General features: G+C 57.7%; 1 protein-coding gene across 1 annotated transcript in view; it reads left to right on the top strand.

Annotated features, from left to right (window-relative positions):
* CACNA1I (calcium channel, voltage-dependent, T type, alpha 1I subunit) overlaps positions 1-14868 on the top strand; it is a 130675-nt gene extending 115807 nt beyond the window's left edge. The window contains exons 24-35 of the mRNA XM_011979122.1: positions 437-629; positions 1191-1342; positions 2587-2696; positions 3332-3465; positions 4338-4408; positions 7701-7779; positions 8352-8473; positions 9454-9792; positions 10070-10216; positions 11279-11401; positions 12830-12995; positions 14633-14868. Coding sequence (XP_011834512.1) covers positions 437-629; positions 1191-1342; positions 2587-2696; positions 3332-3465; positions 4338-4408; positions 7701-7779; positions 8352-8473; positions 9454-9792; positions 10070-10216; positions 11279-11401; positions 12830-12995; positions 14633-14868 — 1872 coding nt within the window. The remainder of the gene's footprint in view (positions 1-436; positions 630-1190; positions 1343-2586; positions 2697-3331; positions 3466-4337; positions 4409-7700; positions 7780-8351; positions 8474-9453; positions 9793-10069; positions 10217-11278; positions 11402-12829; positions 12996-14632) is intronic.
* The last annotated feature ends 699 nt before the right edge of the window (positions 14869-15567 follow it).

The following is a 15567-nucleotide window of genomic DNA, read 5'->3' as shown; positions in this document are numbered from 1 at the left end:
TGGTGGGTAGATGGATGGGTGGATGCATGGATGGGCAAGTGGGTGGATGGATGGGTGGATAGATGGGTGGGTGGATGGATGGATGAGTGGATGGGTGGTGGATGGATGGGTGAGTGAGTGGAAGGAAAGGTAGATGGATGGATGCATGCATGCATAGGTGAATGAATGGATAGGTGAATGAGAGGAAGAAGACAGACGTTTCCAGGAGGCAGCCGCTAAGCAGAGAGGGAGAGGTGGCTTTCTTGGCTGAGGACCATATTGTGTCATGCTCAGGGTATTTACTTCTTACCTGCTGCCTCATTTAGACCTCACAGCTGCCTTCCTGGAGGCAGGCTCAACACATCCCCACTCCATGGAGGCTCAGCCAGGTTGGGCACTTCCCCATGGCCCTGTAGGGCCTGATCAGCCTCCTCAGCCCTCTCTGACTCCCCTGCAGCCTGTGACCAACCACAACCCCTGGATGCTGCTGTACTTCATCTCCTTCCTGCTCATCGTCAGCTTCTTCGTGCTCAACATGTTTGTGGGTGTCGTGGTGGAGAACTTCCACAAGTGCCGGCAGCACCAGGAGGCTGAAGAGGCACGGCGGCGGGAGGAGAAGCGGCTGCGGCGCCTGGAGAAGAAGCGCCGGAGTGAGTGGGTGCCTGTGGAGGGTGTGGGCCACCCAGCTCTAGGCCCCTCTGCCTGGACCTGACCCCAGCATCCTGAGCCTTTGGAGCTGGAAGGAAACAAATGATACAGCCCCTGTGTCCAGGGCTCAGTCACTTCTCCCAGCATCTTTCTGTCCAGGGGATCTGAGCTCCATCAGTGTCCAATGGCTGACACCACTGCCAACCTGAGTGAGGCTGTTGGGGGTTCAGTCCACGCATAGGGCAAAGGCAGAGCCTGGGCTCCCTGGGCCATGGGAAACCTGCCCTCCCTGCAGGCAGGCCCAGAGCTCCTGCCACAAGCTCATTTGGGGTAGATGGAGAGAATGAATGTCCTGCCTTCTTTGTCACCCTTCCCCACAGTTTCTGTCATGGTGCTTTGGCTGGGTGGAGATCTAACACTGATTCCAGGGCCTGGGGTGGATCAACATCTTCCTCCTTGCCCCCGCCACCCTTTCCTCCACATTTCTGTCCTTTGTGCTCTGTGCCCTTTCCCTTGACCCCAACCCTCTGTGGTCTGTGCCACTCCCCCTGCACCACCTGCAGAGGCCCAGCGGCTGCCCTACTATGCCACCTATTGTCACACCCGACTACTCATCCACTCTATGTGCACCAGCCACTACCTGGACATCTTCATCACCTTCATCATCTGCCTCAACGTGGTCACCATGTCCCTGGAGCACTACAATCAGCCCACGGTGAGCCCTGGTCTGCCTCCCAGCCCAAGGTTACAAGGTGAGGGTGGGGTCTCAGCAGGACCCCACCCCAGGGATAGGGTAGGGAAGGGGTTAGCTGATAGCAGGATGTGAGCAGCCCCTCCATGCTGGGCTCTATGCTGGGCACAGCAATGGGAGGAGGTGCTGGACAAGCTTGCCCTCAGGAAGCTCAGGGTCTGGAAGGGAAGGGTCAGAGGGAAGGTGGGTCAGGGAGGCAACATTTGGTCCGTGGTTTGCACATGGGTGGCAATGACTGTGGTGTGTTAAATATTGACTCTTTGCAAGGCACACTACATGTATGAACTCTTTAATCCTCATAGCAATCCTAAGGCTGGCAGGGGGAATCATTTGTCCAGATTTTATAGGTGAGGAACCTGAGGCTGAGAGAGCTTAAATATGCTGCCAAAATTACTCAGCCATAGGTAGTGGAACCAGGTCTGGAACTTAGATTTGCATTCAAAGCCTACCATGTAGCCTCCATTACTACCTGGGCATATGGAGACTATGCAAAGGGTGGAAGGACCATTTCAGGCAAACACTGGTGGTGGATGAGGATGACCATTTCCCAGCTTGTTGCAGACCGGGTATGTGAGGGGCATGTGAGAAGCAAGTTCATTCTAAAAACCCTGTTGGAGTTGGAGGGGAAGAAGAGGGAAGCAGAGCTTCCAGGTGTGGAATTAATACCTTATTTCAAATGATGGGAGAGGAATATTATGAATGCAGGAAAAAGAAAGATAACCATTGGCAAAATGAAACAATAATTATAGAACTTCCAAATTAACAGGAAAAAAATGGAAGAATAATGGTTTACATTTACCAAGTATTGTTCTGTGTCCAGCACTGAATTATTAGCTCATTTAATTTTCATAGCAGCTTTCTAAGATGAAATGACTTACTCAAGATCATATGGTGAATTTGGAGTGAGCACTAAGCCAGGATTCAAATGTAGGCAGTCTGGCTCTGTAGCTCTTCATTAATACCCCATATTGCCTCCAAAGGTACCAACTGGACCAGATACACACAAATAGGAAAAAGGAAACAGAAGGAATAACAACATAAAATAAATAGCACACATTAAGATGGAAAGAATAAAAGCAGCATATAAATAATACGCTAAAAGTAAATGGACTAAATTCTCTCCTTAAAAGGCAGAGACTTTCTGAGTGGAGGAAGGTTCTGGAGCTGGTCATGTGCCCTGGATCATGCTTCTCTTTGTTCCCCCATAGTCCCTGGAGACAGCCCTCAAGTACTGCAACTATATGTTCACCACTGTGTTTGTGCTGGAGGCTGTGCTGAAGCTGGTGGCATTTGGTCTGAGGCGCTTCTTCAAGGACCGGTGAGTGGCCAGGCTGGGTTAGGGCAGTAATAGGGTAGACTGTAGGATGAGGAAGCAGTCCTGACCCTTAGGGAAGTCTGGAGCAGCTTGAAGAGGGGAACCAGTAAGCATCTAGGCACTGATGGACAGGCGTCCCAGCTGCTGCTTATAGCTCTGAACAAGAAATGATTATGGCATCATCTGATGGGTGCAGGGTATTCTACTTGGCCCTTCTCGGTTCATCTTTGGTAGGTTGTTTCTACCCTATAGGCAGAGCAGGGTCTGCCTCATGCTAATACTCCTTTTTGAAGGGAATAGTGAGGCTCAAAGAAGTTGGTGGATTAGCCTAAGGCCAGACAGAGGGAGCAGCCAGCTCAAGGTTAGACCTGGAAGTCACAGTCCATGCCTTCTCTCCTGCAGGAGGCCAGAGATGTTTATTCTGATCAGCCCCTTGCTTGAGGAAGTGATGGCTATGGGGAGCAGAGACAGGCCTGGACCCAGTGGCGTTAGGAGGCGCTAGTAAGGGAGGGCAGCCACACAGCCCAATGGGCCACAATAGAAGGTTGAGGACTTGGGAGGCTCCCCTACTAAGATGTGTCTGAACCAGAGGGATCCTCCTCATGCCCGCTCCTACCCTCCCATGCACGGCTGAGCAGATGGAACCAGCTGGACCTGGCCATTGTGCTACTGTCAGTCATGGGCATCACACTGGAGGAGATAGAGATTAATGCGGCCCTGCCCATCAACCCCACCATCATCCGCATCATGAGGGTTCTGCGCATCGCCCGAGGTGAGGGGCAAGGGGTGGGACAGGGAACGGGGGCAAACAGGGGCAGGATGAGACTCCTCATTGCCTGATGAGAGCACACAGGAGTGGGGTGGGGAGAGGTGGGGGCAGGAGTTCGTGGGCATGGTAGGCTCCTTGCTGAGCAGGGGTGAGCAGGAGCCGGGAGGCACACAGCCAGCACACACGCATGCACCCTCTGTGTGCACACACCTCCCCCAGCACACAGACAGCTTGGCATAGCACACATGGATACACACTCCCACTTCCTTATAACGTCATGACCCATGGGGTCCAGTCTCAAAGTGATGCAAGGAACCCAGTCCAACTGGGAAGATGTGAAACACCTCCAGGTCCTCACTGGCGTTTCTCAAACACAGTGACTGGGACGTACGGTCTTCAGAGACCCTTCTCCTCCCCTCAAGGTAGTTCCCACACTTAAAAGCCTCCTGCCTCAGGGCGAGCCCAGGTGCCTCTTGCTCTTCTGCCTGCCAGAAACTCAGCGAGTGATGCCAAAGTCCTCTTTATCGAGAGGGGAAGGGAAGAGATGTGGCCACTCACGCTGGTCCTTTGTGCCTGTGACAGTTCATGGCACACTCATTCACACACTTCATAGACCTCAGTTCCCATGAGAATGCCCCATCCTCGGGGGCTGTTTTACAGTGACGCCCACGCCTTGTGTCCACATGTTTTTGTGCATGCCCCACTCACCCTGTGGCTGCATCCACATTCTTGTAATGTGGCGTCTGAGAGCCAGACTCTGCTTGCACGTGCCTTCATGTGCTCTTTTAGTGAGTTTACGCACGTGCACACACGCGTGCACACACACGTCCCCACCGGCCTGGGGCTGAGTGGGCGGGGCTGGGTCTCGCCCACAGTGCTGAAGCTGTTGAAGATGGCCACAGGGATGCGGGCCCTGCTGGACACGGTGGTGCAAGCTTTGCCCCAGGTAAGAGCCACTCTTTCTGGCAGCCCTACTAGGGGTCATTGGTGTCAGGCTGGGCCCTGGGGCATGAAGGCCCTGATATTCCTTCTCACATCTGCCAAAGGCAGGGCAGATGCTGTCTCTGGGGATGCATTTTGAGCCGAGGGCTGACAGGCAGAAAGGGTCCCTGTTTCTTCCGGCTTCACCACGTGGTTGCCAGCGACACTCTGTGTCCAGCCCTGCGCACGCACTCAGGGTCCACATCGTGCCCTTGGTTGCCCCAGGCTTGTGGAGGGAGATGGATACTTCAGGGAGATGTGGGGAGGGACCTCCAGCATGCTCCAGGGAGAGAAGACTGCCAGACACTCCCTGGGGAGATCAGGGAAGGCAGCCTAGAAAAGGGGACCTTTGAGCTTGACTTCCAAGGGTGGCTTGGCAGAAGAAGGTGGCAGTGTGGATGGGGAAGTTCCGAGATGGTATTCCAGGAGGGGCAGCATGAGACACTGACCCAGGTGGGGATCTCAGAAGTTAGGGAAGTTGCTTTACCCCCACCCCGTGGTTAGTGAAAAGGGAGATGTGATCAGGGCCACAGAGGGCATCTTTTTCATCCTCCTGGGAATTCTGCAATCCCAGTCCTTCCCTCCCTTGCTGTCTAGACTGCTTGAGGCTCTTCTTCCCCCTCCCCTAAGGGTGGCCTCTGCTGTGATGACCCTCAGGCACATTTATTTATTCATTATGATTCATCGAGTCATCAGGAACTTTAGACACCTTAAAATACAAGGCACAGATACTGCACGGTAAAAATGAGGATACAAGATTAACAGCCCAGGGAAGGTGGAAGCAGAGCTAATTCTTTCGGGGAGTGGGGCTAAGGACATGGGTGAGTTCTGTTCCTGAGTTTGGTGTGAGCTTCCCAGCAGCCTCGGTATAAAGGGAAAGTGGCATGGTCTGGATGGAAAGCAAGGGCATTCATTCAGAGACGTGGTTTTTCCTAACACTAAATTCCTTCAGGGGACTTTGTCCCATGGGAGATGGGAGTGATGCTGGGCTGCAGGCTGTGCAGACAAGAAGTAGATTGGAACCCTGACTTGGGCCATAATGCCTGAGAGCAAAGTCTGGGCCCTGGGCATGCAACTTAGCTTTTCGTGCCTCAGTTTCTTTGCCTGTGAAATGAGGATGGTGGTGAAGCATCGCTCCCTCAAGTGCTTATTTCAAAGGGCAGTGGTGAAGTTTCAGATGGTTAAAGCTTATGAAGCACTTCAGAAGCCTGGTTCATGGGAAGTGCCTTGTAAGAGGCTGCTAGGGATGGGGATGGCAGGTGTGTGGCTTGGCCTCCCTGGCCTCCTTGCTCCCACTCCCCTTCCCCATGCTCTGAGCCCTGGGCAGTCCTATCATGACTCCCAAATCCAGTGCGGAGCTGGCATGGGGCACGGCACATGGAGATGTTCAGGACCTCCCAGCCTCCAGCAGGAGACCCATGGTAGTCATTACAAGTGCATCAGCACTTTAGAAGCAGCATGTGCCGAGTGCTGCTGGCCATGAAATGGTGCTGACCCCTCAAAATCCATTTGCTGTTGCTCATGCTGTTGCATGAACATTGTCCATTTCCTCGATTCTATGTAAAGTGCTCGGAAAATGAAACTTCAGCCTCTCCCCACCAGGCTCTGCCCCAAAAAGAGGGAGGAGGCATCAGAGAAGGCTTCTCAGGGGAGGTAACCCATGGACTGGGCTTTGAGGGGTGGGGAGGAGGCATTTTCCAAGCAAAGACAGAGGGTCCTCCCTGCAGAGCGAAAATAATATGCCAGGGCACTGTGGGGCTGTTTTCTGTGTGGCTGGAGTGTGTGGGGTTGGAAGATCAGGCTGGCAGGGGGTCCCTGGGGGCCAGGTCACAACACACCTTCAATGCCAGGGAAGCAAAATCGGGCTTTATCTTGCAGGCAGTGGGTGCCACAGGAGGGTTCTAGACAAGGGAGGTTGCAGCCAGAGCTGCTTTTGAGAAGGTGGCTCTGGCGGCTGGGAGGAGAGTGGATTGGAGGAAGACGCTGGAGGCAGGGAAGCTGGTGAGGAGGCTGCCGCAACCCTACCGGCTCTGAGATGCTGACAGTGGGGAGGGGACAGAGAAAAGCTGAAGGCAATCCTGGTTAAGAGACGCTGCTAGCCCCGGCCTGCGCAGAGCACAAAGCTGATTTCCTAGGGCCTCGACCACGCCAGATCCTTCTCAGCGGTTAGGGCTTTACAGTTTGCCTCACAGGCGCTCAGTAAGTGCTTGTTTTATTAATGAAGGGAACATCATTTAATTAGCCACTAGCAGTGCAGAACGGCTGGCCAGGAAACCCTTCTTTGGAGTGGAGAGGAGAAACTTGAGGAGTGGTGATTAACGGGGTTTACTTTTCAGCAGTTAATGTGAACGTCTTCTGATTCTCTTCACGCAGGCCTTCTGAGGGTTCTAAGAGAGATTTCATTTCTAGGGCAAGAATGTGGTTGAGCCTTATCTTATCCATAGCATGAGTTAAAGGTGGTCTCCAGTGCATGGATAGATTTGACCTAGGTCTGGAATCTGGGACGCTTTCTCCCACAGGAGCTGTGGGACGGGGGTGGCTGGGTTTGCAGAGCCTTCTGGGGTCCACGGGCCTGCGTGATTCCTGCCTTCCCTCCTCTCTATGGCCAGGCCTCGTGCTGGCCCGAGGAGGCAAATCTGACCTCATGCAGCAGTGTTCCTGTTCTTGAAGATTTCCCAGACCAGCAGATGATAGTGACAGGGACAAGTGCATTTCGGTGGTTTCGTAGAGGAGCTAATGTTAGTGTTGAGACTTCCTGCCCTCTCCCTTCCCTTCATTCATTCATCCATTCAACCTTGGTAGCCACACAAGGTGTGTAGCACAGGTTGTCTGCACAGATCCTGGGGCCAGCCTGCTGGGTCTGGACCCCTGTCCTACCAGTTACTAGCTGTGTGCTTCTGGACAAGTGATGTCGCCTCTCAGTCTGTCTCCTTCTTCATCTGAAGAATGGGGATAAAAGATAGTTCATGGATTATTGTGAGGAGGAAGTGAGCTCATTAACCTCAAGTGCTGGAAACGAGGCGGCTTGTGGTAAAGGCGGCACAAGTGTTTTCTTGTTATTCTGAGCCCTGTGCTGGAACCAGCCTGCCCTCCAGGTCCTGTGGGGTGGCAGACGTGGACACACAGCCTGGGGGAACGTTACAGCTGCTCTGACCCTCAGGCTGCCCACCCCCACCGCCCCAGCCTCCACCCTTCCCAGGCCTGGTGCGCCCTCACCCATTCCCCAGTCCCACCCGGCCTCACCTGTCTTCCCGCAGGTGGGCAACCTGGGCCTCCTCTTCATGCTGCTCTTCTTCATCTATGCTGCCCTTGGGGTGGAGCTCTTCGGGAAGCTGGGTGAGTGACTCCCAGAGCAGGCCTGTGGTGGGGTGCAGCAGGGCTGCAGGATGACTTGGTGGAGCAGGGAACCCCAGCCCATCACATCAGGGTCTTTGTATTGAGGAGATGCCTACAGCAGGGCCCCCACCTGTCTGGTCTCCCAGGGAACCTGCCCTCCCTACCCCTGTAGTGGTTGCCTGTCTTGTGTTGGTGCCTGTCTTGAGCCAGCACCGCCCCAGCAAATGGAGAGGCCAGGGTGGGGGCAGAGGGCAACAGAGCACTTGCTGAGCTCTGCCCTGCACCGGGATGGCTCTGGAAAGCAGGGTTCCCTGACGGGCTGGCCCTCACCCCATTTCATCCTCTTTCTCAGAAACCCATTCTTTGGTGGGGGACAGAACTAGACTCACCCAAACCTGAGCCCCAGCTCATGCGCCATCTCCCCGAGCCTCAGTTTATCTGTGGGCTGGGCACAGTCTGCACGCCCCTCCTAGAGTGTGATGAGGGTTGAGGCAAGGTGGGAGGCACTGGGTCAGGGTGAGCCCCGCAGGTGCTTTGCCATCGGGCAGGGCTGACCTCCTCCCCGCTTCCAGTCTGCAACGATGAGAACCCATGCGAGGGCATGAGCCGGCATGCCACCTTCGAGAACTTCGGCATGGCCTTCCTCACGCTCTTCCAGGTCTCCACGGGTGACAACTGGAACGGGATCATGAAGGTACTCCCGGGTGGGCGGGGGTGGAGAAATCAGCCAGATGCTGGGACAGTGAGGATGCTGGTCCTGCTGCTCAGGGCTCTGCCCACCCAGGGCCCCACCGCACAAGGGAGGGGCATGCAGGGCACGGAGGAATGGAGGGGCCTGCCCGGGACCAGCACAGTGGGGAGAGCTGAGCCGTAACAGGCCCCTTGTCTACCACTGTCCCATCCCCCAGTGTTGCCTAAGATTGGGGCTCAGATTCTAGGGGAGACAACTCCACCCGGTTCCAGGGGGTACCTGGGGCCCAGGCAGGCCCGAAGGCCAGGGCCAGGCCCCCTAGTGACTGCCGCACTGACCAGGTCACCCGGCAGAGGCTCCCTAGACTGGGCTGCAACCTGGGCTGGGCTGGGAAGGGCAGGGAGGGGCTCCCGGAGGACAGGGGTGAGGCCTCGGTTCCGGGGCCCTAAGGTGGAGAGGGCAGTGATAGGCCTGTTCTGCCTCTCACCCCCAACCTGCAGAGCCCCCAGTCCCCCAGCAAGGGGGCAGGAAGCCGGGGGCTAGGAGAGGCGGCCACTGTCCTCGGCCCAGGGCGGGAAGGTGGTGGAGTCTTCTTGGGCTTTGTGGGTGGGGGTTGAGCTGAAAAACCAGAAAGGAAGGACGGGGAGGCCCTGGTCCCGAATGCACCCTACTCCCCAGATGCCCCTGAAGGAAGCCCCAGATGCCCCTTCTCAGGCCTGACTGTGTCCCAGGGAAGCAGGCCAGCTGTGGGGAGGGTGACGTGGGCGGGAGCAAGAGAGGAGGAGAGGGTGCTGGGCCATCGTCTGTCCATGCGGGGACTTAGCTGAAGCTGAGGCAGGCAGATGCCGCCACAAGGCAGAGTGGGGCAGGGCAGCCAGGGCCATCTCAGGGGTTGAATCTCGGTCTTGCTGCCTCCGCGCGTGGCCCTGGGCTGGCCTCTGCCTCCAGCAGCCCTCGTCCTCTCCACCTTCCCCACCACGCAGGACACGCTACGGGACTGCACCCATGATGAGCGCAGCTGCCTGAGCAGCCTGCAGTTTGTGTCGCCACTGTACTTTGTGAGCTTCGTGCTCACCGCGCAGTTCGTGCTCATCAACGTGGTGGTGGCTGTGCTCATGAAGCACCTGGACGACAGCAATAAGGAGGCGCAGGAGGACGCCGAGATGGATGCCGAGCTCGAGCTGGAGATGGCCCACGGCCTGGGCCCCGGCCCGAGGCTGCCTGCCGGCTCCCCGGGCGCCCCTGGCCGAGGGCCGGGAGGGGCGGGCGGCGGGGGCGACGCCGAGGGCGGCTTGTGCCGGCGCTGCTACTCGCCTGCCCAGGTGGGCAGGGGCTGGAGCGGTGCGAGGGTCGCCAGAGGGGGGGGCACTGCAGGGCTAGATGGGCAGCGGGGCCAGGGAGGCCTTGCACAGAGACCTCTGTCTTTCTGGGCCCCACCCTGCTCAGCTCCATAGAAGGGGTGACCCTGTGATGAGGGGGTCGGTCCCAGGCCATGGGCGCAGAGAACCAACCGGGAGGGCAGCTGTGTCCTGCCCACCCCGCAGACCCGGGACCCGGCTGATAATCCCGCCTGTCCCCACCCCGTCCCCGTCCGCCTAGGAGAACCTGTGGCTGGACAGCGTCTCTTTAATCATCAAGGACTCCTTGGAGGGGGAGCTGACCATCATCGACAACCTCTCGGGCTCCATCTTCCACCACTACTCCTCACCCGCCGGCTGCAAGAAATGTCACCATGACAAGCAAGAGGTAATGGCAGCCCGGGAGGCCCATCCCCTTGTGGCAGGGGCAGCACGAAGCCTGGTGGGGGGCCTGCCCAAGGGCAGAGCCTGGCTCTGGCCGTAGAGACCAGGCTGGGTCAGTGTGGGCACACGTAGCTTCCATGGCCTGGGCAGATTGGCTCCCTGAGCCAGGGCCAGGTGTGGGCCTGTGGTGTGGTGGCCGCAGCTACTGACCCCAGCACCGTGCCGCACACAGTAGGTGCTTGGGTAGGGCAGCTGCCCCACCTTGTGTATTGCAGGTGCCAGGCAGGGAGCCTGTGTGTCACTTGCAGGACAGCTTGCCCTTTCTGTGACATGAAGGGGTCATCTGCCCGCTCTTCCCCCGGGGCATCATCCTGGCACTCAACCTCCTCCAGGTGCCCTGCCCTGGTCTCCAGCTCGGGGCTTAGGCCCACCCAGCTCAGGGGCTCCCATGGGTCCACCTCCAGTGCAGGCGCAGGCAGCCCCCTCCCCTCTCCCCAGCAGTGTGGGCCCCTGAGCTCTCCCTGGGGTGCTCCAGCCCCCAGGGTGGCCCCAGCCTCAGGTGGCTGCAGGGCGGGTCCCCAGGAGCCGTCAGCAGGAGCTGGAAGTCTGGGCTGCCCCACACCCCTGCCCTGTGGTGGCTGCAGATTCTCCAGTGTCTCTGGGCCCCGCAGTGTCCCCTGCCTGTGACACGCTGTGCAGGCTGTCCACACAGGGCCATAGATGAGTCAAGTCCAGCCCAGTCTTGATGGGCACTTGGTCTGGGGGCAAGCAGACAGCTGTGGAGTTCACAGCCCATGGCAACTCACCTGCCCTCAGGCCCAGATAGCAAGATGGGCCACTCAGGGCTGGCTTCCACTGGAGGTGACCGCTGTGTCGCCATTGCATACCGCCCAGGCTGGGCCCCTGCACAGGATGGATACATCATCCGTGCCCAGCAGGTGCCTGGACCTTTCTGACCACTGCTTGGCCTCTCTTCAGAGCCTCAGGCCTGTGGCTGCACGCCCCAGGACCCAGGCCTGCCCATCCCAACGCTGTGGTGACCTGAGGCCACCCCCTCTTCCTGCAGGTGCAGCTGGCTGAGACGGAGGCCTTCTCCCTGAACTCAGACAGGTCCTCGTCCATCCTGCTGGGCGACGACCTGAGCCTTGAGGACCCCACAGCCTGCCCACCTGGCCCCAAAGACAGCAAGGTGAGCTCCCCTGGGGACTCCTGAGCAGGCGGGTCTGTCCTTGAAGCCTGGCCCCTGCCCACCCAGGCAGGAACCCCCTGTCTTTCCAGTCTACCATGTAAACGACACCCACTGTGTGCTAGGCCTTCGTCTCCTGTAGGACAGATGAGGGCAGTAGGGCTCAGAGAGGTGGAGTGATTTGCCTGAGGTCACACAGCCACAAGCCCAGCCAGCGATCCAACCTGGCACTCAGCAGCACTGGCTGCTTCTTGTTGCTTTGAGTATTTTTTGGTCCATTCCATGGGGGTCATCCCTGGCTGGCAGGGCTGTGAGGCCGAAGTGAACGGGGGAGTCGTGTCAGGCAAAGCACCTACTCTGTGCGGGCACTCTGCCCGTGCCGGCTTTGTCCGCCCCACAGCTCTGTGCAGCAGGCATGATTCGTCCTCGCTTCACACGTGAGGAGATGGGGCTTCCAAGAAGTGGGGTGATGCTCACATCACACAGCCAGGAATGACAGAGCAGGAAGCCACCTCTGAGGCTGGGCCCCAAACCTCTGCACCCCAGGGGGTCAGTCTGAGGAGGCCTGCAGGCCAGGAAGGGCCCCTTGCTGATCCTGCAGTCTTAAGGGGTGAGACCTCAAGACCGGGGCTCCTGATCTCAAGGTCAAGGTGGTCCTGCCCTGCTGGGGGTGGGAGGTATAAGGGACAGCTGGGGGATACCCTGGGCTTGGCACCTCTGCCCCCTAGGCTGGCCCTCCATCAGCTCAGGGTAGGTTGCGGGGCGAGTTCTTCCTATCCCTTCCATGTCATTTCGGTCCCCTCCCTGATGGCTCACAGTTGCTGCAGCTCCCTGTACCCCCACACTGCTCTTCTACAAAGGATATCAGGGTGCACAGTTTTTGGGACTCAGCTGGACTTGGGCAGGGTGCAGTCTTTTGTGCCAGACTCAGCAAGTCATCGGAGGTTGGGGTGGCGCGAATGCATCTGCCTTGGAGGGGGCACTAAGGCAGCTCTTCTGGGAAGGGGTCACTATGGGCTACAGGCCTGAGGAATGTGGGGGCCAGGGAATGCCTAGGAAGGAAGGCATCACTCTCCTCGGATGCAGAAACATGCTCAGCAAAGGGAAGGGAGCCCCCCAAGGTCATGCTCACGGGACACTCTGGCCACTCAGCCTGTCTTCTGATGCCTTCACCAGCCTTGACCTGGCTTCTTCACCGGCCCAGGGTCTGTACCAGGGGGAAGTCACTAACTGCCTGGGGCATCCAGTGGGGCATTCGGAGGTGGATTCCTTTCACTGGGGTTTGGGAAGATGGTCAAGTAGAGGAGGTGAGAGGAAGGTCAGACTAGCCATGAGGGTAGCCTAGTTAAGCGAGGGCCCGTGGAGCAGGTCATGAGGGCAGCTGTCCCCGCCCCCCCAGTCCTGCCCCATCCTACCTCCCTTTCCTTGCAGGGTGAGCTGGACCCACCTGAGCCTATGTGTGTGAGAGACCTGGACGAATGCTTCTTCCCCTTGTCCTCTACGGCCGTCTCACCGGGTCCAGAGAACTTCCTGTGTGAGATGGAGGAGATCCCATTCAACCCTGTCCAGTCCTGGCTGAAACATGAGAGCAGTCAAGGTGAGGGGTGGGAGCCCTGCCAGCTCCCCACAGCCCTCATCTTGGGCGTCTGCTTCAGAGGGAGGTGGTTGAGTTTTTTCCTTAGTATTTTTACCCAGATTATTATATTTAGTCCAGAAAGAACCAGATGGATATCTGACAATGAGAGATAGACTCTCAGGCCTGATATAACAATGATAAAAGATCAAGAGCCAAATAGTACAAAAAGATGAGATAATTATAACAAAAACCTAAGCATCTAAAGGAAGCTTCATGCTAAGCTTCCTAGGAGCCATAGTGAAAAGGGAAAGAGGTGGGTACACATGGCTCTCATATCAAGCAGAAGGAAAGCTGCCAGATTATTGTGTTTTTCTAGAGCTGAATTAGAGAGGTGTGTAGCCCACAGATCTTCATATACATGGGGATGTTAAACATAGGAAAGCCTGGTGTCTTCAATAGCCCTTTTGCAAATTCCTGATACTTATCCTTCAGCTCTACCCGCAGTGTTCTGTTTGTGCTTTGGGCCCGTGGCTGGGCTCTGGGCACAGGGCCAGGGGACTAAGCTGGCCTGCCATCACAGGTTCATCTTTACTGTGGTCCTCATGGAGGGTGGCAGGAACCTGGTTTCACAGCATTGGCTATGGAGGCAGGCAGAGAGATGAGGAGCCCAGCAGAAGAGGGACGCCCAAGACTCTGAGCCCACCCCAAGTACCCTTCGGGGACGCCTCCCAGGAGCCAGACATGGGGTGACTTTCCTGGGCACCCTCCCTAAGCTGATGGGCTTTCAACTGGCCAGGGTGGCTGAGGTGCCAAGATCCCAGACTTCCCAAACCAGAAGTCAGGGCACAGGGCTGACCCGAGAGCCATTCTGGTGGAATGCAATCTCATTCCCTTTAGCCAACCATTTATTTACGTTTTCTTAAATGGTAAGATGGTATGGCATAGGATCCCCACCCGGGACATTCAGACTGTCCAGCTGTCTTGGGTACATTCTTCCATTATCTCACCCTCAACCCCTCAAGGTGTGGAGGGGACGGTGGGCAGAGGCTGCTGCTACCCCCCCACGTCCCCCACACCCAGACCTGCCCCAGCCCTCAGACCCCCCACCCCTGTCTCTGTCCCTCACTGTGTGCAGCCAACCAGGCCAGACTGACCTGCCATCCAGTGCAGCACCTGACCCGGGGCTGGGACGCCCCAACCCACCTGCTGTCCCACAGGGGCCCCCCGGCCTGGCCAGGCTGCATGGTGGGGTCAGGACCCGGGGGTGACTGATCCTAGTGAGCACCTACTGTGTACTTGGTACTGAGCTGGGAGCTTCCAGCTGTTTCTTCTCCTGATGACCCTCAAGATGGCATCTTGTTCCCTTTTACAGAGGAAGAGACCTAGGCTTGAGCCCGGGTCTGCTTGCCTCCAAAAGCTGTGTCTTGCCCAGGGCCCCTGCCCCCTGGAATCAAAAGGGCTGGTTCAGGATTTCTCTCTTGCTCTCACAATGGGGAAACAAAGGTTTAGAGGGGGGCACTTGCCCACGGTCTCACAGTCAGTTTATTAGGTGGCTCCTCCCTGCTGGCCCAATGAGATTGGTGCTCAATGCCACCTCCCAGGGACTGCCCCCTGGCCTGAGCGTGCTCCCTCAGCTCTGTCTCCTCCTTTCCCAGCAGCACCCCCAAGTCCCTTCTCCCCGGATGCCTCCAGCCCTCTCCTGCCCATGCCAGCCGAGTTCTTCCACCCTGCAGTGTCTGCCAGCCAGAAAGGCCCAGAAAAGGGCACCGGCACTGGGACCCTCCCCAAGATTGCGCTGCAGGGCTCCTGGGCATCTCTGCGGTCACCAAGGGTCAACTGCACCCTCCTCCGGCAGGTACCGGCACCTCCCAGGCTCCAGAGCACTGGTCTGTAGGCAAGGGGCAGGATCTAAGCCAGGCCTCGAAGTCCGAGGGACTGGGAGGGGAAGGACCCAACCAAAGGCCCAGGGCACCACCATGCAAGGGGGTTTGGGAACGCTGGGGTGATGCTGAGACTGGAGCAGGAGGTGGCACTGGGGCGGACGGGAGTGGGCAGAGCTGGGTCCTGGGGACAGCAGAGTGTGGGGAGGACCCCGAGGGGGGTCTGGAAGAGGCCTGTGATACCTAGCTTGAGGGGAGGGGAGGAGGAGGAGGAGTACTGGAGGTTTTGCAGGGTGGCGGGGTGCTGGCGGTGGGGAGGATACCCTGGGTTATCTGGGTGGGTGTGAGCGGGGGCTTGATTACTAGGAATGGAGGTGGGAGGGCGGGTCTGGTGGATGAGAAGCCTCGGCCTGCAGGGTCCCCTGTACTGGATTGGCCAGAGCCACAGCCCTCCTACCCAAGAGAGCACTGAGGGCTCCGTTGTGGGGGTGGGGAAATGGGGTCCAGCCGGCTCCCACAGTATGGTGAGTGCGGTTGATTCACTGGGTGACTGTGGGACCCAGTCCTAGCAGGCTGTGTGGCCTGGCGGGCAGGATACAAACTCCCTGCCTGCTGAGCTCACCGTTTAGTGCTGAGAGTGAGCTGCAGGGGTGCAGTAAAGTCTACTCCATGGTGGACAGGCAGGGAGAACAGCTCCTGGGGAGGGGCTGGAG

The sequence above is a fragment of the Mandrillus leucophaeus genome, unplaced genomic scaffold, assembly GCF_000951045.1.
Source record: "Mandrillus leucophaeus isolate KB7577 unplaced genomic scaffold, Mleu.le_1.0 Scaffold2, whole genome shotgun sequence".
Lineage (NCBI taxonomy): Eukaryota > Metazoa > Chordata > Mammalia > Primates > Cercopithecidae > Mandrillus > Mandrillus leucophaeus.
Note: the sequence above shows the minus strand (reverse complement) of the source record. Positions and strands in the feature narration are given on the sequence as shown.